Source organism: Photinus pyralis, unplaced genomic scaffold (genome assembly GCF_008802855.1).
Source record: "Photinus pyralis isolate 1611_PpyrPB1 unplaced genomic scaffold, Ppyr1.3 Ppyr1.4_LG3b, whole genome shotgun sequence".
Taxonomy (NCBI): domain Eukaryota; kingdom Metazoa; phylum Arthropoda; class Insecta; order Coleoptera; family Lampyridae; genus Photinus; species Photinus pyralis.
In genome coordinates, this window is record NW_022170510.1 from 3,130,054 (window position 1) to 3,157,435 (window position 27,382).

Consider the following 27,382-nt stretch of genomic DNA (forward strand, 5'->3'; position numbering starts at 1 on the left):
AATTATTATGCACGTCACAGTAATTCGGTGAAAAAATGTAACAGCGTGGATACCGCGAGATCAAATATATTCCACAAAATTTTCTCCGAGAAAAGATTCTGAAACTCGTCAAGAAAATCAGAGGATTTGATTCGTGTACCATTCCGCCTTGTAGTACAGGCAAACAAAATAGACAAGAAAATTGCGAAGTGGTTCAGAAAATTAACCATTGGAACTATTAGTTGTACAATAGAATTGAACAATTCGAAACCGTTCGCGAGTTAACCATGTACATAGACGGACAGACGGACGAACAGACGATCATTATTTGCAAAACTCGCTTACTTAGTTACATCCTGGAAGTGGAATTTACCCGTACGACTTATCATGACGTCGAGGACATGCGCATTGAACTTTGGTTCAATAATGATTTTTCCTTTCACAAAAATTAAACAGCGAGAGGAATTACGGCAGGTTATACGGCATACTTCAATTTGGTTAAATTAGTTTAAATGGTCAATTAAATTTACAAATTGGTAGATAAATTAATTCGCTTAGTGAATTTGGGTGATGCATAGTTGGTGATATTATAAATTGGTCATATTAATCATCATCAAAGTTCAGAGAAATGGGGTCCCTTTTCCGCAGTGAGGAAATGACCCTGTGTCAACTTTTCCTTCAAAGTGAGGCTGCTTATGCCTGTGTGTCCGAATTAGGTGAACTTGGTTTAGTGCAATTTAGAGACGTAAGTGGCGACTAAAAATCAGTCTGCATCTTACTGTACTATTTTACAGTTGAATCCAGATGTGAATGCATTTCAAAGAAAATTTGTCAACGAAGTAAGGCGTTGTGATGAAATGGAAAGAAAGCTACGGTACTTGGAAAAAGAAATCAAGAAGGACGGTATACCTATGCTTGACACTGGCGAAAACCCGGAAGCGCCCCAGCCGAGAGAAATGATCGATCTTGAGGTAGGCTTTTGTAAGTTATTATGTTAATATGTTAATTGTCGAATTTCCAGGCAACTTTTGAGAAATTAGAAAACGAACTCCGAGAAGTGAATCAAAATGCAGAGGCATTGAAACGAAATTTCTTGGAATTAACGGAGTTAAAGCAGATCTTACGAAAAACCCAAGTATTTTTTGACGAGGTATGTTAATCATTTACTTTTAACTATTTTTTGATTATTATTCACCTAGCATGATTTTTACAAATTACTGTTGTGGGTTGCTCGCTTTATTTATCACAGTTTTGCCCAAATTTGCATTTAACAAAGGTGTATAATTTTTGGTAATTATCAGTTACAATGTAAATACTGTGGGTAATGGGAAAAGTAGAGTATACTTTTTGTTTGTTTCGAAATGGTCAAGTTCGGTAAAGTCTAAGATAAAAAAACCAGTTTCCTGTAGCTTTCTTTATTGATTCTGAACCACCTTGAAGTTACATAATTGTCAAGAATTTGCTCTTGATTTATTTGTAAATTATGAATCTGAAAAAATTGAGAATCAGGTTTAATTATTTGTGGTTGTACTTACTTGATTGCAATTTTTAAAAATAGTCGAGGTGCAACTGAAAAGTTTTTGAAAATACCTGGATCATTCATAAGTGTTTTAAAAACACTGGGAGTAGGTACAGTAACTGACACTAAGGCGGCAAGGTTGAATTTTGAGAAGATTGCGAAAATAAGGGCTCTAAGGGAATTTCAGAGGATTACAATATCCTGCAGGATTGTGAACAATGTGAAATTCATTAAAAGTGCAATTTGAAACGCATACCATAACTGTTTGAAAGACCCCTGCAAAATGAATATGTGCAAACCAAAAGAGATGCAAAAAAATGTATAAAAGATAAACTGTATATTATGTCTATACTGTGTTTATATCTATTTCAACCATTGTAGAATAATAAACATTTAAATAGTACCACGGTTCCGCGGCATCTGCAGTCAATCTTTCTTTAATCTGTAAACCATTACTCAGCATTTGTTCTACTTAATGTCTCAATTACGAAAAAGTTTTAGTCTGCGATCAATTTTGTAGGTAAGTTATGACCTGGTTTTGACGTATCTGTATTATTATTAGTTTTGCAATGTAAAATTCATTTTATCAATTTTAATTAAAGCAAGTTAATGTATACGTATTTTTATCAGTTATAATTGCTCAAGAGGTTTGTATTTTATCGAGTAAATTTGGGTTGTTTAATGAGAATCGGTTGCCTACCAATTAGATGCGAAAAACTGTCAATTAATAAAAATACGACACAATATAATGCCTTTTATGCATTTGTATTCACGGTTTGTGCCGTGTTATAAAAACTATGTAAATTCAAGCGGCGGCCGCGTCAGGCTGAATATATACGGTCCTGAAACCGTTCATAGGTACACCTTTGAATGTTGCTGAAACACAAACAGGTCGTGAGTCGACAATCACGAATTGATCAAAGCGAAGTGGCCTGTGCAAGCAGAAGTAGAAACAGGAGACAACAGATTTTTTGCGTATGCGGAATCATAAATGGAAGCAGAAGCGGAAGTGCACATGCTATTATAAATTAACAGAGGCCTTTAAAACAAGTTGCCAGATTTTGCCAAGCGCGTCAATAAATGACTTCTAATAAGCAAGTCGTATTTATTATTGGTTGGAAATCACACTGAACACATTTAACATTCTTGGTGATAACAAGCGCCCTCTTTGGAGAGAATAGCTGAACTTTACTAGGTTTGCCAACATGGTTGATTATCTTTCGTTGTCAATTTTTGCGAGAAGATATTTGGGCAATTAATTTCTCATGTAGGTGGGAAGGTATTAAGTATCTCAAAAAGTATCTACTACTTCAAAGGAAGCTGTTAAGTATTGCAAGTTTCGACTTGGTTTTTATGGTTAATAATGAAAATTGTCGTCCCAAAAAAGCTGTATTCCCATATTTGCATGATTTTCAGTAATGCGAAAGTTATGTGTCTAATAAATATCCAAATTCCAAAATTAGGTAATTATGGCGCCATCTTGCGGGGTATGTGGTTTAAAGGCATCTCTTAAATAAAAACTAGAATAATTAGTCATAGAAATTTAGTGTATATGTGAAATACGACGTACGAATTGTTGCGACGAACTAGCGAGATGAATGGAAGTAAACAAAGACAAACAAGTCTCGACACGTCTGACTGCTGGTTCAGCCGACAACGACGCCGCTCACGTGACACGCCATCTTGTTCGGCCAATCATAACCTTGTTTAGGCACCCTATATACATATACAGTACAGGGTGTCTCACGACGAACGCCAGCTATCTATATTTCAAAAAGGAGGCCTAGGAATGTTTTGAAAATTTAACAGTAGGTATAGTAATGTCAATAAAAGATCCTCATCTGAGCTGTCCTTCATGTCAGTTATCAGAGATAGCCTGATATAACTATCGCACGGATTTAAATCAAATAACGATTAGTGTCTGTCTGTATGTCGTTTGTCTGGTCAAGTTTTGTCTAGTCCCTCTTTTTTTTTTAATTTATAAAAACATAATTTTCAAGTTTGCGACACTTTCGGTGATATCGGAAGTTGATGCCTACTTGCTTATTTTTAGATTCTACGTAAATGTTATAACATTTCATCTACATTTTAGCTTTCATAAATGGAAGCAGAAGCGGAAGTGCACATGCTATTATAAATTAACAGAGGCCTTTAAAACAAGTTGCCAGATTTTGCCAAGCGCGTCAATAAATGACTTCTAATAAGCAAGTCGTATTTATTATTGGTTGGAAATCACACTGAACACATTTAACATTCTTGGTGATAACAAGCGCCCTCTTTGGAGAGAATAGCTGAACTTTACTAGGTTTGCCAACATGGTTGATTATCTTTCGTTGTCAATTTTTGCGAGAAGATATTTGGGCAATTAATTTCTCATGTAGGTGGGAAGGTATTAAGTATCTCAAAAAGTATCTACTACTTCAAAGGAAGCTGTTAAGTATTGCAAGTTTCGACTTGGTTTTTATGGTTAATAATGAAAATTGTCGTCCCAAAAAAGCTGTATTCCCATATTTGCATGATTTTCAGTAATGCGAAAGTTATGTGTCTAATAAATATTCCAAATTCCAAAATTAGGTAATTATGGCGCCATCTTGCGGGGTATGTGGTTTAAAGGCATCTCTTAAATAAAAACTAGAATAATTAGTCATAGAAATTTAGTGTATATGTGAAATACGACGTACGAATTGTTGCGACGAACTAGCGAGATGAATGGAAGTAAACAAAGACAAACAAGTCTCGACACGTCTGACTGCTGGTTCAGCCGACAACGACGCCGCTCACGTGACACGCCATCTTGTTCGGCCAATCATAACCTTGTTTAGGCACCCTATATACATATACAGTACAGGGTGTCTCACGACGAACGCCAGCTATCTATATTTCAAAAAGGAGGCCTAGGAATGTTTTGAAAATTTAACAGTAGGTATAGTAATGTCAATAAAAGATCCTCATCTGAGCTGTCCTTCATGTCAGTTATCAGAGATAGCCTGATTAACTATCGCACGGATTTAAATCAAATAACGATTAGTGTCTGTCTGTATGTCGTTTGTCTGGTCAAGTTTTGTCTAGTCCCTCTTTTTTTTTTAATTTATAAAAACATAATTTTCAAGTTTGCGACACTTTCGGTGATATCGGAAGTTGATGCCTACTTGCTTATTTTTAGATTCTACGTAAATGTTATAACATTTCATCTACATTTTAGACACACTTTAATGTTTATCTTAATGGCGTTTGCAGCCAAAATAATAAAATAACAATTTTTTCTATATGAAAGCAGTTATTTTTTAATTTAAAATTTAGAAGAGGTTCTGCTACAGTAGACTGTGTTGATATTATGATTATGAATAAATACAGGGGGTTCAAAAACTAACATTAAAAATTCAATTTAAAAAATCGTTAAATCTTTATTAAATGAAAATTAGAAAAGCCGTACCATTCGCTTGGGTGGCTAATGTATTGCATCTTAATTTTATGTGATCTGGACCATTTGACAGAGTTTTTTCCCCATTGTTTTGTAATTTAACACAATTCGTGATTAAAGTAGTAAGAAAGAGAAAAAAATAAGCTTTCTAATGACGTATCACATGACTTATGTTTCCATTCAAAAAAATTCAAGATGGCGGTCGCATTCAAAAACAATGTGCAAACAAATTTTTTTAACCTCAAAATATGTGAAATAATTGCAAATGGAAACTTTCTGATTTTCACGTTTATATCTCAAAATGGTTTAAGCGTGAGAGCTTTTGTTCCATCTTTAGTAGCGACCCTGTATAATAATATCATTTAGGAGAATGGGCAATTATGATTTGGATTCCAAACGTCATTTTAACATAAAAGTCAAAATGTCAAGCGGCTAAATTTAGCCATAGTACCAGTGGCGGATTTAAATTTTTTGTGCCCCTAGACACAACGAAAGATATGCGCCCCTCCAAAAATAAACTTTAAATAGCAATAACTTTTAAGATGCTAATAAAAAATCACACGTTTTCCAAAATTGTAAGGGATTTCACAGACTTTAAAGATTGTTTATCTGGCCCTAAACTTCCAAAACTATACCAATTAATTGCATCATATTTATTCCAACTTCCAATACAAATGTGTAACTGTAGTAGTAAATTACCAAAACTATATCTCAATGTATATGATAATACCTACACTATTAGATAAGGAATGAAATTACAACAAAAAATTGATAAGATCAAGAGATTTCAATGAACTTGATCAGTAAGTAAATAAGATTAGTTCTTGCTATTTATCTTTTGAAACTCCCTGACGCCGACGGTCCATTAACTTGGACCCTCGTCCATACCAAAATGATTCCCACTATAGCAATGTTTGTGGAAATAACAAAAAGCGTTGTGAAATGAGAAGTTGAGATTGGTTATTTACGATTTTCAAGAATGTACTGCAAAAGTTGAGAGAGGGTACGTTCGTTGAGGTACTAAAAGAATTTTCTCAAATGCAAATACTTTTTGTCTCATCCACAATCTTAAAAATGTTGTTAATATCCTTCAGTACTTATGTTTTTTATTTCTATTTGTAAACCTTATTGACACACATAATCCTCATTCTATATAATTTTTCATTTTATTATTTAAATAAATAGTTTCCTGCAGCATTTATTTGCATTAGGATTTGTGGTTGTGAACATATCATATAAAACTAAAATGGAATTTACCCTGATATAATTTAATTAAGTAACATGTTTCTTAAGAAATGTAAAAGTGGGTATTCCCGCAATAACGTTCGTGAATACTAAACTAGCATTACTAAAGAAGCTACAGTAAATTGGTTTTGGTTTGCATTTAAATAGAAAATTTGGCATCGCAAAGTGCGTTCATTTAATTTTGACCTTTTCAGGATTTTTATATTTGCCTTCAAATGTCCCTAGATCACTACTGCTTCTGAAGATGCTGTATTTGCTTGTTCTCAGAAATGTGAAACGGAGTGTATTTTATTGTAACTAACTTAAAACTTAACTTTGGGCGTAAATTAATGTGTGTATAATTGTAATCCCCGCATTTGTGATTAAAATTGCATGAGCGCATACCACGTTGTACATATAATACGAAATACTTACATTGCGCTATTGTTTTTTGATCGGTATGCAAATTACTCGCTATTACTGGACATTCTGATAATCTACATTTACAACACTGTTATGTATTGTCTAGCTGTAAATTATTGTAAAATAAAACATCATGGTTTAAAAACCATTTTGGTTGAATTTGGATAATTAGCGTCTAAATTTGTCCATAAACAAATTTAATTGATGTTTAAGACGAAGGTTAATCTTTTTTTGCCTGTGGCGAGATTAAAGCGCTGGTTTAATTGGTATTTAATTTAACAATAACCGTTTTTATTCCCATATTTTTGAAACCACAAAATGTGTTTGTGCCCACAATGGCATGTCGGGCTGTCACAATTCTAATAATTTATTCGCCAACTTTGTAAATTAAAAGTTGGGTTGCGTGATTTATGACTTGTGATGTAATAATGAATTATTGGTTTTATGAATTATTAAATTACTCTAGACATTACGAGGTACAATATGAAGTGTGCTTTGTACACACTTGATCGAATTTGGATTGATTGTAAGGTCACTGAGTCGGAACAATGACAAGGTGTTTATACACGCTCCATTAATACTACAATTGTTCGGGGCAATTACTTGTAGGCCATTACCTTACATTGACCACAAGATCACACTGGAAACGTTTTAAGATATTTTTGTTAAATAAGAGAGCAAGTACTCCATAGAACAGTGGCTTTTATCATCTGTTATGCACCTAAAATTGATCTTATTTCATCTCACGCTCTTTCAAAACCTCCAACTTAAAATGAATTTTTTAAATTCTGATTTAATTTCATCTTCTACACTGTTTCTCAAATTTCGCAATTTTTAATTTTTAACCTTTGGCGTACCAAGCTTTCTAAGGAACGCGTCGCCCCAAGCGGGGTACAAAATGTACCCCACTTTATTTTTGCGGTTTTATAGCAGTAATATATAGTAATAAGTAAATAAACATTTTTATTTGTTACTCAGTTGTAAACGTTGATTAACAAGACAAAACGCAAACGGGTAAACGTCATGTTTAAACGCTACTGACTTGTAAAACTGACAGCAGACTTGTAAAACTGACAGCAGACTTGTAAAAATTTTACAAGTTAGTAATCTAGTAATTTCATTGGCCAGAATTAATGCGAAGTCTCTGTTACATGGATAACATGATATTTTAGACATTTCTTCAAGATTAATTTAAGAACTAATTATTTACGTTTACAAATGAGTAACAAATAAAATATTGTACATTATACGCCAGGTAATAGTTTTTACTGGCTCTAGGAGATGACAAGCTCGCCTAACGGCTCGCTAGTCAACTGCTCCTATCGCCAGTAAAAACTCACTTACCTGGCTAATAATGACTATTTTACAGAATATATTCAAAAAAACATGTTAGGTACTAAAGAAACAATATTAATTACACTCATTGCACTGATTACAGTAATTAATTTGCCGCTTTTGTCTATGATTTTTGCAAAAGAAATTTTGGCATTTAGCACAATAAGTACGGCATTTCTTATCTTCTTTCCTTGGACAATAATGACAACGTCCAAAAGATCTTGTTTGTTTTGGAGGATTGGGTTCCATTTCTTTAGGGAACCACATGCCTCATAGCTTCTATTACCCTTTTTGGTATACCATTTAGATTTTCCAATCTTCTGTTTACTTGTGGTTTTATCAGTTCAAGTCCTAAGTCAAGTACGCCAAAGATTAATGTCTAATTATTCTCATTAACCATTGTTGATCGCTTTCATCATTTGCGTTAGCTTTCAAATGCCAACATTAAGTCCTTCCATTTTCAACAAAATAACCAAAAATAGGCTCTATTCAATAGGTGACGCAAAATGTACAACCCTGAAATCCCGCCCCACGTTGGGTTCGCCAATATAATTGCTATACAATCATCTTTGTTTTCAATGATTTTGCTTTCTGGATTACAATTGGAGAGTGGACAGAGTCCACGTGTGCGTAGGCCTCAAATTCGGGCCCTTTGTACTACCTGTCGGACTAGAGCCGTCCAACCCCTCATAGTCACTCAAGCCATCCCACACGTGAGATGAACCTAAGGATGCCGGAATGGGAGGGGGCTCTAATCGTAACAATGTCTGACCAGGATACCTCCAACATGGATCGTCTCAGTTGGACTAGAGCAGGACATTCACAAAGGATGTGGTGTGCCGTCTCGTCGAGAACCCCTCAAGGGAATGGTTCTTCTCGCACGATATTGTTAGGATCTCGCCTGAGTACCTCCAACCCGTGAACGTGGGTGCTTGCGTAGCCACAACCTTGGCCAGGTGATTTTGTACTACATTCGTCTGGTTAGGCGTTAGCGTACCCAGGGGAGTATGTTATCTATGATCGTTACTTTGAGTTTCCTGTCTGCAGCTTGCTTGTAGCTTCAATTGCGCGGTGCTCCAGCCTTACTGATAGTGCAGCGGAGAGAGCCGCGAAATCGTTCAAAAAATTTTTTCGGAGTAGAAAGAATTGGGACCCACACCATTTTGTTCAGAAATGTTTGAACCTTCAGAATCTCGCTTTACGACATTTTCCCGTGGTCCTGACAAAAGTTACAGGCCGCTAAAGTTGAATTTTACTCATTTTCGCGCGCGCGACTAGACCACCGAAAGTATTTATTTTCTCAGCAACTAAGCGATATACATCAATAATTCCTTTTGTAAAATGAAAGTACATTTATAGCAGAATCTAAAGCATTCAATTTACCTACCTTGTTATGGACAGTTTTTAGAAAAATGACCGTCAACTTCCAAAATTCGTGTAGCAGATGAAAAGTGCGCACTTTGAACTCTCATAACTTTTTATTTCACGATATCGATTTCCAATATTTATAGCTCATTCGATGCTCCAAAGCATTGTGATTATTTTATTTTCTATAACATTACCGTGAATTTTTCATAATAAAAAAGTTACGGTCATTTAAGTAAAAACCTACCGACCTCGCCGAGTCGGTAATCGCGAGTGAGACGGAGAGGGAAGGATAGTCAGCAGCGTTCGCTAAACAAGGAGCGATGCGTAAGAGATTTTACTTTACTAAGAAATTTCTCTCCGAATACCAAAACTAGCTATTTAGGCCGTTTAGTTTACAAATGCATTCCGCCGAGTTGCATTGTAAAATCTCAAACAAAACTCCATGTATCTCAGTTCTTTGGTGAAATATATAGGTACAAATAGGTACCTTTCCCTGTAAATTTTGGGGGTTACTCCACATTAGGTATCTCTTGTGCTGTGCTGTATATTGCAAGATCAGCAGTAACAACGGTATGATTTTGTCCCAAAGATTCAGGCTTGTTTTTTGATTTCACTAGACGATGGTTAGGATGGTATTGTAGCAAAAACGGCATAGGTATATTATATTGAATGGTAGATACCGGAACTTACTTAGGAGGATTATCAGCAGGTACTTAGGCTGTTAAAGTCAGTTATCTGGTCGTTATCTAGTGATAGGTAAACGAGGAATTTGGATTTCTTCTGTCGATGTATCTCGCTTTTGAAAAAAGACTGTGCGTTGAATTTTTTTCGTCTGTTTCCACAGAATATGGCCTACTTATTCTTATTCTGTGACTGTTTCCTCATTGATGTCGAAGTTATTAATGCTCGCTGTGATAAAATTATCATTTTTTATTTGACAAATTTTTGTGAAATGTAGGTAGACACCCTTAGCAGAACATGTAATATTGACGTTTACTGTACTTAGTTATGCCACTGTCGGAGAACATTTTCTGACCCGAAAGACCAATTTGCAAATGAGTGTAACTTTTGTTTGAAAAATGACCTTAAAAAAACTGTTCAATAATTTTGTTCCGTAAGTATGTACCTAGACAACAAACTTCGTGGAATTTTGTCAATTTTCGTTGTCCAGCCAAGAATTGCAGTGGAATTATTTTTTTCGAATTTTCAAAAACTAATTTCAGATTCAAAAACCACCAGATACCAAATTTCGTCGAAATCAACATTTTTTCGCACCCCTATTGAGGGGTGTGTCCTTTTGCAGTAGGAATTTTGAAAAATTATTTGCAAAACCGGAAAGGGCATCCAGCAAAACCTATTCAAAGACTTACCACCAGTCTCTGTAACTGTTGCTGAGAAAAAAAGAAACTTTACCACTTTTTTGAGGGTGGCTCCTAAACGAATACATGGATTTTTTTGTGTGTTTGGATCCATCGTTCCTCGAAATGGGGGTTGAAATATATTGTGTGATCAAAACTCTCTAAACCTTCCCCATATAGTTTTTATTCGTTGAAGTTTTTAAAAATAAAAGCGACTATAGCTTCGGCGTACTGCCATCATCAGGCGATGTGAAATTTAACAGGAAAACAAACGTTGAAGACGAATAAGACGAACATGTTGTTTTTTAATTATTAACTGGCCGAAGCCAAGTGAAAAAACCTGAAGGGTGGCTAAACCGGAAAGGTTGTCCTAAGTTTCAAAACGAATTATTATCAAGCCTTGTTAAGAAGACAACCAACCGGAGGGTTGAATTATTACATTAAAAGTTGAAAGTTGAATTTAACACATTTCAAAAGAACCGGGGGGAAAAAATAAACTCATAAAAGTTTTGAAACTATTGAGATGACTACATATTTAAATTATTTAAGTTAAGTTTAAATTCGAGATCATGCAGACGGCATGTCTAGAAATGATTGACCACCAGGTTTACCTATCACTAGATAACGACCAGATAACTGACTTTAACAGCCTAAGTACCTGCTGATAATCCTCCTAAGTAAGTTCCGGTATCTACCATTCAATATAATATACCTATGCCGTTTTTGAATTCTCCACCAGCGAGCTACAATACCATCCTAACCATCGTCTAGTGAAATCAAAAAACAAGCCTGAATCTTTGGGACAAAATCATACCGTTGTTACTGCTGATCTTGCAATATACAGCACAGCACAAGAGATACCTAATGTGGAGTAACCTCCAAAATTTACAGGGAAAGGTACCTATTTGTACCTATATATTTCACCAAAGAACTGAGATACATGGAGTTAATGAATTGTTTGAGATTTTACAATGCAACTCGGCGGAATGCATTTGTAAACGGCCTAAATAGCTAGTTTTGGTATTCGGAGAGAAATTTCTTAGTAAAGTAAAATCTCTTACGCATCGCTCCTTGTTTAGCGAACGCTGCTGACTATCCTTCCCTCTCCATCTCACTCGCGATTACCGACTCGGCGAGGTCGGTAGGTTTTTACTTAAATGACCGTAACTTTTTTATTATGAAAAATTCACGGTAATGTTATAGAAAATAAAATAATCACAATGCTTTGGAGCATCGAATGAGCTATAAATATTGGAAATCGATATCGTGAAATAAAAAGTTATGAGAGTTCAAAGTGCGCACTTTTCATCTGCTACACGAATTTTGGAAGTTGACGGTCATTTTTCTAAAAACTGTCCATAACAAGGTAGGTAAATTGAATGCTTTAGATTCTGCTATAAATGTACTTTCATTTTACAAAAGGAATTATTGATGTATATCGCTTAGTTACTGAGAAAATAAATACTTTCGGTGGTCTAGTCGCGCGCGCGAAAATGAGTAAAATTCAACTTTAGCGGCCTATAACTTTTATCAGGACCACGGGAAAATGTCGTAAAGCGAGATTCTGAAGGTTCAAACATTTCTGAACCAAATGGTGTGGGTCCCAATTCTTTCTACTCTGAAAAAAAAAAACTACCTCAAATAAGCGAGTTAGCGCCGGCTCTCCGCTGCACTATGAGACCCGCCTATGATTTTTTGACCCATGTGGGCCAGCCTGGCCTTGTTTCTGCTCTTCTGCTCATCACCGGAGATGCGATTGCGTGGTTTGGTGTGTTGTTGAGGCTCAGTGACCTGTGAAATAGGTTGAGGGGTATCCTGGAACGCTCCTTCTGGTAACTTTTTTCTCGTTTTTTAAGTGGCTAACTGTCGGGTCTCTGTTGTAGAAGTTTAATATACGAATTTTAACCTACAAAAGAAACTACAGTTCAGCCCTTAATTATATCCTACTTGAAAAATAAACGATGAACGATGATGTGGTGTATTTACAATTCAAAGTAAATTAACGATCTTCTACTTTCAAGTAAAGATAACAAATTCCAAGTACCTACGAGCTGTTTACCTACAGTAAATATACTCATTGGTGTAGTTGATGATCATAGTGAAGGATACGCGTAATCTCGATTATAAAAAAATATTTGCTGTTTATGTATACGTAACTGCGTGCACTTTATTAGCAACAATTTTATTAATTATAACTGGGCGGTATTCCTCTTACTTTGTAATATGGCAAGTACCCTTATTTGGGCGCTCCACTGTTTTATATAACTTTCTCATCCCATCGAACAAAATTATTGCAAGCGTTGGTCAATTCCAGTGTTCTAAACAAATGCATGTGGCCTTACTGTGCCCTTTGTCCTAATTTACTAACTAAGGGGCTGTAGATCGAAGCACATCGAGATTGGGTTGTGGGCATAGTAGAGCGAAGGCATAAAGATCATCTCCACCAGTGCATGGGTACTGCCACCATTTAAGTAATTGGTATCCCGACTTGATAATCAATTGCTATCTTAAATTTAAAAATCAAAACGTGTTTTCACCAGACCTAGAGAGATCCAAATTCTGTAAAAATTTATAATTTATTCACAGATGTGTGACTATTATTTTTATCCTTTTTTAACTGTTTCTGAAATCCAGTGTGTCATTATGGTATGGAAACAGGAAAACTCTATGTTGTGTACTGTAAAACAATGGTAAATCTAAATTAGGTTGACATTCTTTGATACAACCTGCCAAATGCGCAATGCACAAACTAAATGAGAAAAATAAATGTTGTGGATATGTGTTACTAATTAGTGTATTAATTGTGTCATTCATTCTACTAAATAACTACATGTGGTGCACCAGGATTCGGCAACTACTCCATTGTATCAACACTGTCAACTTGATTCAACTGTCGCTCTTGACCTCGTCACCCTTTTGTAAGTTATAAAGGAAATGTTACTAATAACACAAGAAGCATAAAATACAGCATCTTTAAAAGCATGCAAACCCTCTAATCTCAAAGACACTTTTCTTTGTCTTTATGCGATTAAGACAAAAATCTAATATTATATCTGTTATTAATAATCTTTCTTATTGTTAGTATTCATAACAGTGCATGTTTGCGGATGCAAAGTGAAATGTACATTTTCTCTTGTGTCCATTTGTTGATTGCAACACTTAGTTACTAACTTAAATTACAAGATGCAGGTATTACAGAGGAATTCTCAATGGGTTACTTGTTGTTTGTTGTTGTGTTGTCAGCCTGGTAGCACAGTCTGCCAGTATAATTAAATAGCTTCTTTCATACAGGGTTGCAATATCCCATTCCTCATTCCAGCGATACGAATATGCTTTTGTTAACACATCAAGTTTATCTCGTCACATATTTGGTTTTAATTTCATTATCTGGACACATTTACTCTTATCATCTGCTTTTGTACGTCATTTCTGTTGCTATTTATCGTTAGATAATTCTTTAATTCCAGTTAAAATAGGACATTATTTCCTTAATTATATTCAACTTTTTGCATGCCTATATTTGGAATTTTTGTTATTCGTTTAAGGTTTATTTTATTTATGTAGTGGGATAATATTGACTTTCTAATCGATCACTACCTCCTCGGTTCCAGTTGATTTTGTTGCTTGATTGCTTTTGCATGTAGCTTTTTAAGATTCCTTCATTTCCAAGTAATTCATTGTTTTACTCAGTTTTAAACGTACCTAAGGTATTAGTTTTATTTTTGTTATATATTTTGAATTTTTCAATTTTATAGCTAACGAACATTTATAAAGTGAATTTTTTAAGGATGCTGATGTTTTACAATCTACCCACTAGAAAATTCAATTTTTCAATCCTCTCAATTTGTACAGGATGGTATCGGTGAGAGATACAGTGTAGGGTAACATTTTTGTGACTTTAAAATACGCATTTGAAGTTTTTGAAAAATCTTTGAAAAGTACAGAGCTATCTCCAAAAAACTGAAAATGACAGATTTTGTTCTTATTTTATCTATCTGAAACCGTCGGAAATGAACGGTTCCTGCTAGCACCGTCTGAGGGCACTTTCTTCTGGAGAATCTGAATCTGTTAGAATTATCCATTGACATGCTAGTTTTTGAAGCTCTTATTTTTTATGGGCGCCATGTTGGATTTTCACAAAATGAGATAGAAAACAAATAAAGAAAAATGAAAAAAAGGTTTTCGCTTTAAGGCGCATTTTCCATGAATTGATCATTACTTCCCAAAAGCTCATGTATCTATAAATTAGTTGACATCGCGCCGTTTGAGCATGCGCACATCTGATTTTTACAATATGCGATATGCTTGCCTTTACTAGAATCATCTCTGTTAATATTTAAAAATACATGTCTCTATAAATAAGAAAGATGACTTTGCGCATGCGCACATTTAATTTTTAGAATATACGATATTATGCTTGTTTTGACATCTCTGGTTAAAATTTCAAAAAATCTATAAGAAATATGAGTTTGCGTATGCGCACATTTGAATTTTACAGTATGCGATATGCTTGTCTTTACTAGAAGCATCTGTGCTCATAATTTCAAAAAAATATCTCCAGATTGTTCTTGGTTGTGGTGCCGGATCTATAAGTTACTGAATGCAAAGCCAGAACAGCGCCTTTCCACATGAGTTGGAAAACGTGCTAGACAAATAATAACGTGTCGCGCTCTTACATTTACATAAATTTACAAGAAAAATTTCAATAAATCAACTGTTTTGACATTCATTTCTCAACAAAACATCCACAAATAACTAGATCAACATAGCTTTGATGGCGATGCATTCAAATGAATTCCTTTTTTTGTCCCTCGTCTCATTCCATAAAAATCCAATATGGCGTCCATAAGAAATAAGAAGTATAATAGTGGAAATTATGAAAACCGAATCTGATTCTCCAAAAAAGTGCCCATAGAAGGTGCTAACGGAAACCGTCCATATCCGACCGTTTAAGCTAGGGAAAAAATTTCAAATGCGTTTTTTTAGTTACAAAAGGGGCAACTTTACCACCGTTGGACATCACTGTATCTCCCACCGTTATAGAAATCCCAATGGTGAGCTACGAATTTGAACTACCCTGTACTGTAGTGATTCAAGAAATGTGGCAAACTAGTGAATTCATAAATAAGTTTATAAGCGCAAACTTTTGAACCTTATCAAGATGTTAAAATCATGTTAAGAGAGGTAAAAATCATTGTTATGATCAATAGTACCTATTTTGTTATGTAAGTCATAGATTAATTGCAAAAATTTGTAAACAGCCATGGTTGCGATATGCTCTGTATGCGGTGATGTTTTAATACTTCCATTTTTGTACAGAGCTTAACATACTTTTACCTGATCTATAAAAGGTGCATTTCCCCACTCTGTTTTCTTCTTAACCTTTTTCTAGTTTCTTTTACTACCACTCACTCTGTCTTTTACTTCTTTGATAACTTTATGCTGTTAATACTCAAGCAACCGTCGTGCTATAACAAACTCTCTTTTCCACTAACCACTCGGTAGTGACAGTAAGTAAAATAAGTTTGCTAAAATCTAACTAAAATCGTACAACCTCTCGCATTGTTTTCCTATACCTATGTGATCCTGTATGGCAAACTGCATGGCTCATATTTTGAAATGGAAAAAAATAATTGCGGAGCCGATAGAGGTTAGGGATAGGTTAGGTGACTGGCGATGTGTCACCAGGCTGAACGAGGCGGATCTGCCCAGATGGCTGATTCAGCCCGGGAGGAGGAACAAGTTACACTACTAGGTGAAGAGGGCCTCCGAGCCGGAGGACAGGCCCTCAAACTAGGGTAATAGTCTTTCATTGATTTTATCGTTACTTTTAGTGCTTAATATACCCTGTCAAATCAATTTATTTAAATAACTTTGTTTAAAAAAGGTAGGGTAGATTAAGCATTTAATTTATTGTTAAAATATGTTCGAGAACTGTGCTGAGCCAACAACAGACCTCTTCTTACAGCACTTTTACTTTATGGTAAACACAAAACATCCACAGGACTACACTAAGGCAAGCACATGTTAACTTAGCCCAATGCCGTTTGTAGCGCGGCTGTCACCTTACATTGTACATTACATTGTCATAGATTAAATGTTAATTTTTGTTTAAAAATGAATGATCAACTGTGACAACCAGAAGGTACATTAGAAACACAACTTTTACCTATGCTATTTTTGTGTGGAGGTACTAATGTAAAAAAATATACATTTGTATTGGGTATGGTTTCAAATACAAATGCATATTATTGTGTGCATGCGCATAAACGCTTCATTCACTTTGCACTATAGATATACACAGTACATACTGCTTAACTCGTAGGGTTGTAGTGGCTGCTCTAAGGTAAAGTATCGTATTATAGTTGCTATTGTGCTAGTATGATTTGGTTTAGAATAAGCTTAGTTGTGTCTATATTACTGATGTGTCCAAGTCCACATACAGTGCAATGACCTTGCATATGGAAACCTACTTACATTTGAAACGACCTGCATTTATAATAGATGTTGTTAAATATTGGACTTGCACTATAGGTAAGGTTTAACTAAAAAATGCAGTAGTTTCAAATGCGTTTGTGGCAAATGGTGCATTGGGTTTGCTAATGTGTTGTGTTGTTAAGCAGCACGAGGGGGGTGTAAACCCTACTGAATCTATGACCCGGGCCCTCATTAGTGACGACTCTATAGCTCGCCAAGGCAACCTCGGCTCCGTACAGCTGGGGTACGTATCACTTTCATGCCACCGTCACTACATTTTCATATTAACTTACATAACATTATTTTAGCACACAATACTCCGAATCCATTCTTTTCATTCGTTTCTGTCAATTAGATAACATTCATTCAAAGGTCATTACAACAATTGGTTTCTTGAAAAAAATAGATTCATTGTGTGTTTTTTATACAGCATTACTAATAGATTTCTTTTTTTAACTGATCAGTTCATTACTTTACCGTCTAATTCATAAACTCATTTTATATTTCGTTTAAAACTGTTTCTAAAATATTTAAACAACAGTACTTTTACTTGAACAGTTTGCCGGAAAAAACGTACGAAACGGAAGAATTCTTTCCATGGTCAGTAATACCTTATACTTTTATATATTTACTACATTATGTGTACTTGCATACAATGTGTAAAGTAAAGCTAACATTTGATTTAGTTTTCGTTCAGCTTTAAATCGTTATCAAATTTTGGTTTTACTTAATTACGACATATATGTGTTGTGTAATGTACTGTGCTTATTTTGTTTATTTCTTTATGTTTATTCGCTTTATTTGCCAAAAGCAGTGTTGCTTAATGTAGTTCTGCATTCGCAATGGTGAAAAAGTAATGACTCTTAGTGTGAATGGCTTAGCATTTCGCACTAGACTTTAAGTTACTTGATTTTCGCTTTTTATCAGTATAAAAATTTGCTTTATACTACATTCAAAAAGTGGTAAAAGTGCTGGTAAGAATTACGAAGTAATTGGCAAATAGATACTTTATACACAACAGATCAGGCATTATTGCTGTAAGGCAAAATCTGATCGACGTACTAACAAAATTAAAATAGACTTTAGTATAATACATATTGACAAATATTTGCAGCTGTATCTTATATTCTTTTATGATTATTTAATTATTTGAATCTTAATTAAACGCCCCATTACGTTAGATAAATACGCTCGTAATTAGCTGGAGTTTATCTGTCATTAAACTGAGTAGGTCAATAAATGTAAAAATTAGTATGGTATCGCTTATTTATCTAACTTATATACATGCAACAGCTGGAAAATGTATTCTTGAATATCGTAAGTAATAGGTTGATATTGATCCTTAACATTGAAATTGTGCACTGTTTCTCATTTTGAACGTTACCGATCAGTCCTTGCATACAACTGATTTGTACAATCAGTTTTTTGTTTTGTAAGTTACAGACAAAAGAAGACAAAGATGAAATTATTAAACAAAGAACTTTTGTTAGGGATGTATAGATTTTTAAATTTTTTTTCTCCCAACAGTGCTATTAGTTTGTGATTTAAGCGATTGAAGAAACCACATTGTAGGACTATGTGGATAAGGCTACCTGGGCTGACATTTTATTTAACAACTAAGCACCAAGCTTGTTATGCCACCTAACCTACGTTGCTCTCACTGTTGTAGTAACCATACACAAACGTCAATCAAATGAGCAGCTTGGGACCCAATGGGAAACACACTGTCATTCTATATACCATACTATCTTTATTTTTTATAGTTTGAAATAATAAATTGATACATTTTTACTTTTAGGTGTAAGTCATAAATCAGAAACTGCACAACATGATTCATTGAATTTTCTTTTTTCAAATTTATCAATTAATCTTAATTAATATCTATTTTGTATTTATATTGCATTTGAGTCATACTAATTCAAAGCCATATATGCTCTACATTTTCCAGTGTTGCAATTCACTATAGTTTTAACTTTGAAATATTGAAATATAAACTTTGTAAATTGATTTTAAGATTCCTCTCTTCGAATTTACAAAGTGCATACATATATGTGATGCAATGAAACTTCTGATGCACACGAATCAATTCAATATTGAAAACATCGGAGAACGAGCTCCACTCATAAATTGTGATTAACTATCACTGTGAATTTAACCTCTTCTTGTGGTGTGTGTTGCTAACCTATTTTACTACAGCAATAGTAATTTAAATGCATCGGGACTTTTATTGTATGTACAATTTCCATGTTTGCTATACACTGAACATTGTGTTTCAATCAAACAGTGCTCGCATGTTTCCAATTCAATAAACTTCTAGCTGTTCTAATAAAAATTAAAGTTGAAAAATAAATTGCATTTTAAAAGCATGCCTTTTCGCATGTACGGAATTGATCACGGTGTTTAAACAGTATTTGAAAAAAGCATTATACGAACAAAGAAATTGCTTGGTTTTGCTTGGTCCAATGCACAATGATTGAAACAGATTGTGAAAATCGAAGGTTTCAAATAATTAAAATGAAAAATTGTAAAGTTGCAAATATTTAAATTGTACCAAAAGCACTTTAAAACATTAATCAACATTTTAAATGTAGCTTTGTTGCTGGTGTGATTCTTCGAGAACGTATACCTGCATTTGAGCGAATGTTATGGAGAGCCTGTCGGGGTAATGTATTTCTTCGTCAAGCCGAAATAGAAACTCCTCTGGAAGATCCGTCAACGGTAAGGATAGCTGTAGTCGGCGCAAAAAGTGTGTAATTCAACTTTGAGGCCGAATAAAAAATGGCCGTGAAATGGATTTCAATGGCCTCATTTAATTCTACATTGTACAGCGCCGGTTTTTTGGCTCTTCGCACTACATTTAATTTTAGGACCTAATTAATTAAATTCTTTTTTTATCATGCAGTCTCAATTTTATTTTCGAAATAAAAAGCCGCATAAGCACCTATTGCTGTATGTCCATCCAATTAAAAGTCATTTTACAATGAAACTATGCTTTTTATTAAATTAATCTCATGGTCTTAATGTTTGATGATACACATAGATATAGTACAATAATTAAAATTAATGTAATAATTAATATTTCTGTCTGCTTCTATCACATTGAGAAAGCGCATACGCACTTTCCTACATCGATGCGTACCCCCGAGGCCTACGATACTTACAGGATGCAGCGCTCGAAAAAGTCACGTGACCTTAGGAGGCAATTTGGAACACATTAAATACATTACGGCTTATGGAAAATCCGTGCGCGGTTCCACTATTTACCATTTTTTTCCGGATCCGTTCAGCATCTTGTTTTTGGACTGCCTGAGTGGAGGCGGACCCCTCTCCCGAGCCTCACCGGTCGGACGCCCCCTCCTGTGATACAATGCTAGCAATAACAAAAAAGTTTCTCACGTGGTGCATTTTACGCGGATAATTAATGCGCGATCTAGAGCTTGTTCAAACTACACTAATGCTAGATAAGGCATTATATATGCACAATTGGAGGCGCATACCATTCTAGTTTAACACACCGAAAGAGTTATAACGATATCATTCCTAGCAAAATAAATATGATGGTGTAAAGATAGAAGAACGTGGATTTACTATCATCGTTCTATCTTCAAAGACTTTAAATCTTTAAATTAGTTATTCTCAGTGTTATTAAAAATTAATGAACGCCAGAATTTAATTGTATGTACCATTGACAAGCTCTCATTGAAATTTCGTGGCTCTATGTTACAAAGATCCGGAGTAAAAAAAATAAATTGTGGAGCCGCGCACGGATTTTACGAAAGCCGTAATGTAATCACTATTCTGGTTCTACTTGATTATTCTAAGGTATTTGACATGTTAAGCCATCAAGTGCTCAATGCAATATTGAAATTCGTTGGACTGAATTATAATGCTTTACAGCTTATACATAATTACCTGAGTGATAGATGCCAAAGAGTAACTCTAAATGGAGTGGACTCCGAGCTTACGACTGTGTCTAGAGGTGTTCCGCAAGGTTCCATATTAGGACCCTTGTTATACACAGTTTATACATTTAATTTGTTGACAGGACTAAATCACTGTAAATACCATCTCTATGCGGACGATACCCAGTTGTATTACTCTTTTACAAGAACTGAACTAGAATCCTCTTTGGCATGTATCAATGAAGATCTAGAAAATGTACACAAGGCATCGAAAGAACATTCGTTAATAATTAACCCTGCAAAATCGTGTTTTATAGTGTTCGGTGATGACAACATTGGCATACACAATAAAATTGCATTAAAAATTGGCAATGACTCAATTCCATCGGTGAAGTGTGTAAAAAATCTTGGTGTGCTTATTGATTGTAAATTGAGATTTACCCAACACATCGACAACCTTATTGCTTCGGCTTACGGTCAATTGAGGAGTCTTTACTCAAGTCGTCATATTCTTGGTACCAAACACAAGGCTGTTCTCTGTGATTCGCTGGTTCTGTCGCGATTTAACTATTGCGATGTTTTGTATGGCCCATGTTTGTTAGCTAAAGACCGTGACAGAATTCAGCGAGTACAGAACTCATGCTTACGTTTCGTGTTTGGTATCAGGAAATATGACAGAATTTCGCACACCTTACCTCGACTTGGTTGGTTGAATATGTTGGAAAGAAGGCGACTGCATGCTTCGTCACTTTTTAGAAAAGTTTTAACTTATAAGATACCACCGTACCTGTACGATAAAATCACCTTCCGGACCGATGTGCATCATTTAAATCTGAGGCACAGGGGTTTAGCTTCCATCCCAATGCACAATTTAGCAATGTTTCAACACTCGTTTTCATTTAACATCTGCAAATTCTGTAATAATTCGGTGTACAGACAGTTATTGCCCCTGTCCGAAGATGCCTTTAAACGGCAAATTAAAAAATTATTAATCAGAGAGCGAAATTTAACATAATTTAACATAATTTTATTATTGTTTTGTTTTTTTGTTTTTGTTTTTCTTTCCTTTGTTGGTAGGTAGTTACTTAGTAGATTTGTGCTTGTTTTCAATCGAAATTGAACTGCTAATTGTTTTATGTCGTAGAATCTATGTGTATAAATATATTCTTTATGTGTCTAAGGGTACAGGGGGAAGAACAGGTAACCTACTGGTTTATCTGACCCTGAACCTATTGGTTATGGTGTAGGAACCATTTTTTTTTCCTAATCAATAAAATCCATTATTATTATTATTATTTAATGTGTCCCAAACTGCCTGCTAACGTCCCGTGTGTTTTTTGAGCGCTCCAGCCTGTAAGTATCGTAGGCCTCGGTACCCCACGATCAGCTGTTACGCTGCGCCTTTCTCTTTCACACGGAACAATACACATGTTTCTCTCTCCCGCGCTACTTAGAATTGCGACAACCGTACTGTTCCATGTGAAAGAGAAGGACGTAGGGTAACAGCTGATTGTGGTGTACGCATCGATGTAAGAGAAGCGCTCTCTCCATAGACGCGGACAGAAATATTACATTAATTTTTATTTAAGGGTAGTCTTGATTTAATTTTTTTCGGCAACCATTTCCAATGTGTTTGTTTTCATATTGAGATTGTGAAGGTTGTCCTTATGCGCGATTTCAAAAGTACACTCAAATTTAAAATTTTACCGTTCGCGTTCAGCATTTGGTATTGAGGTATTTTAAACACACCATCAAATCTGACAAACGATTATTTTTTATTAGCTCCCAAACTCGACTTCAAACTTTTTGCGCCGACAGTAGAACATTTTGGAACTATACGTGTTTAATTTTTAGAGTGACCAAGTCTTCAAATCAGTTTTTATAATATTCTTTCAAGGGGACCAGTTAAAAACTCGTGTGAAAAAAATATGCGAAGGGTTTAGAGCAACATTATATCCATGTCCGGAGGCCCCTGCCGATCGAAGGGAGATGGCAATGGGAGTTATGACTCGAATAGAAGATCTGAATACTGTGGGTTAATAATTTCTTTACTGACACGTTTCTATTCAATAATTTGTAGGTGTTAGGCCAAACTCAAGATCATCGCCATCGTGTTCTTGTCGCCGCAGCTAAGAATATCAAAAATTGGTTCGTTAAAGTTAGAAAAATTAAGGCTATCTACCATACTTTAAATTTGTTCAATTTGGATGTTACGCAAAAGTGTCTCATTGCGGAGTGTTGGGTGCCAGTGTTGGATATTGAAAATATTCAGTTGGCATTGAGGAGAGGAACGGTAATATATTTTTAATCATAACGTTTTTGTGACAAGATCTTTAGGAACGGAGTGGCAGTTCTGTGCCTCCAATTTTAAATCGAATGGAAACCTGTGAAGACCCTCCCACTTACAATCACACCAATAAATTTACTTCTGCCTTTCAAGCATTAATTGATTCATATGGAATTGCTTCCTATCGAGAGATGAATCCGGCACCTTACACTATTATCACGTTCCCGTTCTTATTTGCAATCATGTTTGGTGACGCCGGGCATGGACTACTCATGACCCTTTTTGGCTTGTGGATGATTTTAAAAGAAAAACCATTGGCTGCCAAGAAAATCGATAGCGAGGTACTTTTTCATTATTTATCACAAAGAAGTTTAATCTAACTTTTAGATTTGGAACATATTTTTTGGAGGTCGTTACATTATCTTCTTAATGGGTGCATTTTCCATGTATACAGGAATGATGTATAATGATATATTTTCAAAGTCGTTTAACATATTTGGATCTGCGTGGAAAATTCATTACAATAGTTCCGTTATCTATGATGAGATTGAAATGACGCTAAATCCTTCCACTTCAGACTATAGTGGATCCCCATACACATTTGGGTTGGATCCTGTTTGGCAATTATCGAAAAACAAAATTATTTTTCAGAACGCCTATAAAATGAAGATTTCTATTATATTTGGCGTTTTGCATATGTTGTTCGGTGTTGTATTGGGTTTGTTTAATCATATGTAAGTATTTTTATTTTCACTTCAGGTTCCAATTTTCATGTGAATGTTACGTTGGTGGAGTTAGGTAAATGGGACCCATACTACCAATTTAAAAAAAGCTATTTTATAAAATACCTTTATTTTACAACAAATTATCTTTAATTTTTCGTTATTTTATTTTCAACTGCAAGCTCCAAATTTTGTGGTATGTATGTCATTTTCTGGTGACACAGTATCCTAGTGCCCTAATAAAATGATTGGCGGATATATAACAGAAAAAAGATAAAATGTTTATAGAAATGCGACGAAGCAAAAATGTTGGTAATGTGTTTTAATTTTTTTACACTTTTTGCTACCTAAAGCAACATAAACAAAAAAACTATTTTAATAGAGTTCAGCATTTTTATTTCTACAAATGCAACGGCTCTAAATAGTACTAGAGAGGGAAAATCAACGAACTACTACTAGTAGTCAGTTTTGCGCAACGGTTTAAGACTCGTACTCCAACCTCACAGGTTGTGAGTTTGAATCCCACAACCTGCCAGTTTTTAGTGATACAGAACAACTACTGACTACCATGCTTCGGAGAGCATGTAAAGCTGGCGGTCCCTCCAGTCATACCGCGAGTGTCGTTAGCTCAGACAGACAGCTATTGAGGCGACTTGAAAACGTCTGTACCTAGAGAGTGCCACCCATACGATACATACATACCAGATCAACTATTGAACGCCCGTTCTTTTAAAGCTAACACTTCTGAAAATAAATGAAGGGTTGCCAACCATAGGGTTTTCCTTAGTTTGCACCCACGTCATCTGTGTATTATGACGTCATTACTAAGTGTGGTTACATCATGCAATTAATGACGTGCGCCCAAACTAAGGTCACTATCTTAGATCATGGGGTGTATATGAATTTGGAGTTACCAACACACAAATCTAGTGTTCCGACAAACTAACCTTACCTGACTTTCCCCAGTGGCCCATTTATCTAACTTTAGCTTCATTGAAATTCATGCTCCTGTTACAATTACCAACTTTTTTCAGGTATTTCAAAGATAAGATAAAAATAATTTGCGAATTCATCCCTCAGCTTATATTCTTGTGTTTCTTGTTCTTGTACATGGTTCTCCTAATGTTCATTAAATGGCTGATGTACTACCCAACAGATGATAGTAAGTTTAGCAATGATGCCGAACACTAATTTACTTCAAATTATTTTGTAGAAGACAAGATAACTTACAGCCCTCATTGCGCACCGTCGATATTAATTAGTTTCATCAATATGGTTTTATTCAAAGAGCCTAACAAAGTTGAAGATTGCGCTGATTATATGTATAATGGTGAAATGGGCATTGAAAGATTTCTCGTGGTAATAGCAGTGATTTGTGTTCCATGGATGTTGCTAGCGAAACCAATTTATATAATGCGAAATCAAAAGAAATCCAACTATATGGTTCGTCACACAATCTGAAGTTATCTGTGGTAAAAGTAAATTCTTCTCGCAGGTTTCCCATGAGCAAATGAATGCTGCAACCGAAAACGGAGATGCAGAGCAACCTGCACATAACAACACGGTTCATCGTGTTGAAGGAGGACATGGTAGTCATGCCGAAGAGGATTTAGGTGAACTGTTTATTCATCAAGGAATTCACACTATTGAATACGTTCTGGGATCTGTTTCTCATACTGCATCATATTTACGTTTATGGGCATTATCTCTTGCTCACGCACGTAAGTATGCAAGCTTTACAATAAGGTGCTATACACGAGTTCGTTACAGAATTGTCGGAAGTTTTATGGCAGATGGTACTAAGTAAAGGTTTAAAAGTTCAAGGCTTCGAAGGGGGTATTGCCTTATACATAATATTTAGTATATGGGCCTCTTTAACAGTTGCAATTTTGGTTTTAATGGAAGGACTGTCTGCATTTCTGCATACATTACGTTTGCATTGGTAAAATGTTCATTTTTGTTCTTTGTTTATGTTTACGTGTCGATTGTAGGGTCGAGTTTCAAAGCAAGTTTTATTCAGGAATCGGTCATGGATTTCAACCTTTCTCTTTTGAGACTATTCTTGATTCCGCTGCAACACAAACTGCAGATGAATAATTCCATAAATAAATAAATGTTCTAAATAATTGTAATTTTTCTAGATTGTACTTAATTCTGCCGTTCATCCTTCACCGTAAAATAAAGTATCCCGACCAAAGTGTGGTGCTACATAATTTCACGTTTACCTGCTGTAGATATTTATTGACAGTTATTTAAATTGTTGTATTGACAAAAATTGCATGATCGATGTAGATATGATGTTATCTAAGCTTTGTTTTTGACATAAATTAGAAGTTGATTATTTATAATTTTCGTGATGTTCGTAGTCCTGTGAAATATACATGTATCGTAAATGTTGTATGGATTAAATTAAAGGATTGCAATTTACCAACACCATTTTTAAAATTCACATAGAAATAGTGTGATCTGTGCAGATGGTAAACGCTAGCACAGACAACATATACTACAGACGGTCAATCTTAAGGGGAAAAAGCACGCTAAGTTTTGTTTCAAATGTCCCCTTATTTAAAAGCCTGCTATCCCTCTATTTTGCTCCATCTATTAGCGCATACAACAATGTGTTGGTTCTTCTACAGATTTCTTTTATTGGAATGGTTTTGCAAATTGTCTAGGGAAAGAAGTATTGATACTTTATTGTTAGAAAGCTGTCCCACAAGAAATCCCCATAATTTACATCTGGGGCGAAGTGCTGATCATCTTTGCAGGTACACATCACATACAAAGCAAATATCACTTTATATTCGCAATTACGTATTACTCGTTGTCTTTGGGTGCATAAGAAACGATATATCTAACTTGCACCACTTTTCGAATTCTCGAAAAAAAGTGTAATCTCCGTGTTTGTTTATATACCTACGTTACGTACTCTACTTGCCTACTTGTCTCTCCCTTTGTGGAATAAATCTTGCAATCAGCAATTTAACTTCATTTAACTTGGATAAAGAAAACCTAAACGTAAGCAAATTTTCGAATGATTATTTGTATCATATGTAATAAATCCCATTTAAGGTGTGCAATTATAGGTCAATTACAGCGGTAATTGCATTGTAGAAAACGAAAGAGCCCTGCGATAATTGCACATTTCATGGGAATACACTTTAACAATTTTATAAGTAGGTAAGGTGAGTTTGTAATGTTTATTCGGGAAATATTCCCCCGAATTACACTCGTGCATCAAAATAAACCTGATAATTTTTAGCGCATTTTCCAACGAAGTTGGGTGCGCTATTGCAGCCACTTTCTCTGTCCGTCCGTCTGTCCGAGGCCTTAACTACTTCTACAGTTTTCAAGATATTTAGTTCGTTCT

General features: G+C 35.1%; 1 protein-coding gene across 6 annotated transcripts; it reads left to right on the forward strand.

The window, feature by feature from the left end:
• Positions 1-402: 402 nt before the first annotated feature.
• Positions 403-26,408, forward strand: LOC116167177 (V-type proton ATPase 116 kDa subunit a). Of its 6 annotated transcripts, none has more exons than XM_031482429.1 (15): positions 403-724; positions 774-950; positions 1,001-1,129; positions 17,248-17,348; positions 17,663-17,704; positions 19,696-19,822; positions 22,861-23,037; positions 23,087-23,299; positions 23,344-23,634; positions 23,681-24,027; positions 25,050-25,177; positions 25,229-25,458; positions 25,511-25,736; positions 25,786-25,957; positions 26,007-26,408. In XM_031482429.1, exons 1-15 carry the CDS (start codon positions 608-610, stop codon positions 26,110-26,112), a joined length of 2,583 nt encoding a protein of 860 aa, XP_031338289.1. In that variant the 5' UTR covers positions 403-607; the 3' UTR covers positions 26,113-26,408. The 6 variants fall into 6 exon arrangements, with proteins under 6 accessions (XP_031338289.1, XP_031338290.1, XP_031338294.1 ...); XM_031482430.1 differs by having other exon boundaries at positions 17,251-17,348; XM_031482434.1 differs by lacking the exons at positions 17,248-17,348; positions 17,663-17,704 and adding an exon at positions 13,472-13,545.
• Positions 26,409-27,382: the final 974 nt, after the last annotated feature.

Bases quoted from the DNA above. Each gene is read 5' to 3' on its own strand.
- LOC116167177 (XM_031482429.1), top strand. From the start codon at position 608: ATGGGGTCCCTTTTCCGCAGTGAGGAAATGACCCTGTGTCAACTTTTC. The intron at 23,300-23,343 runs GTAATATATTTT...CAAGATCTTTAG, and splicing joins TGGCATTGAGGAGAGGAACG to GAACGGAGTGGCAGTTCTGT. The intron at 25,737-25,785 runs GTAAGTATGCAA...AGTTCGTTACAG, and splicing joins ATTATCTCTTGCTCACGCAC to AATTGTCGGAAGTTTTATGG.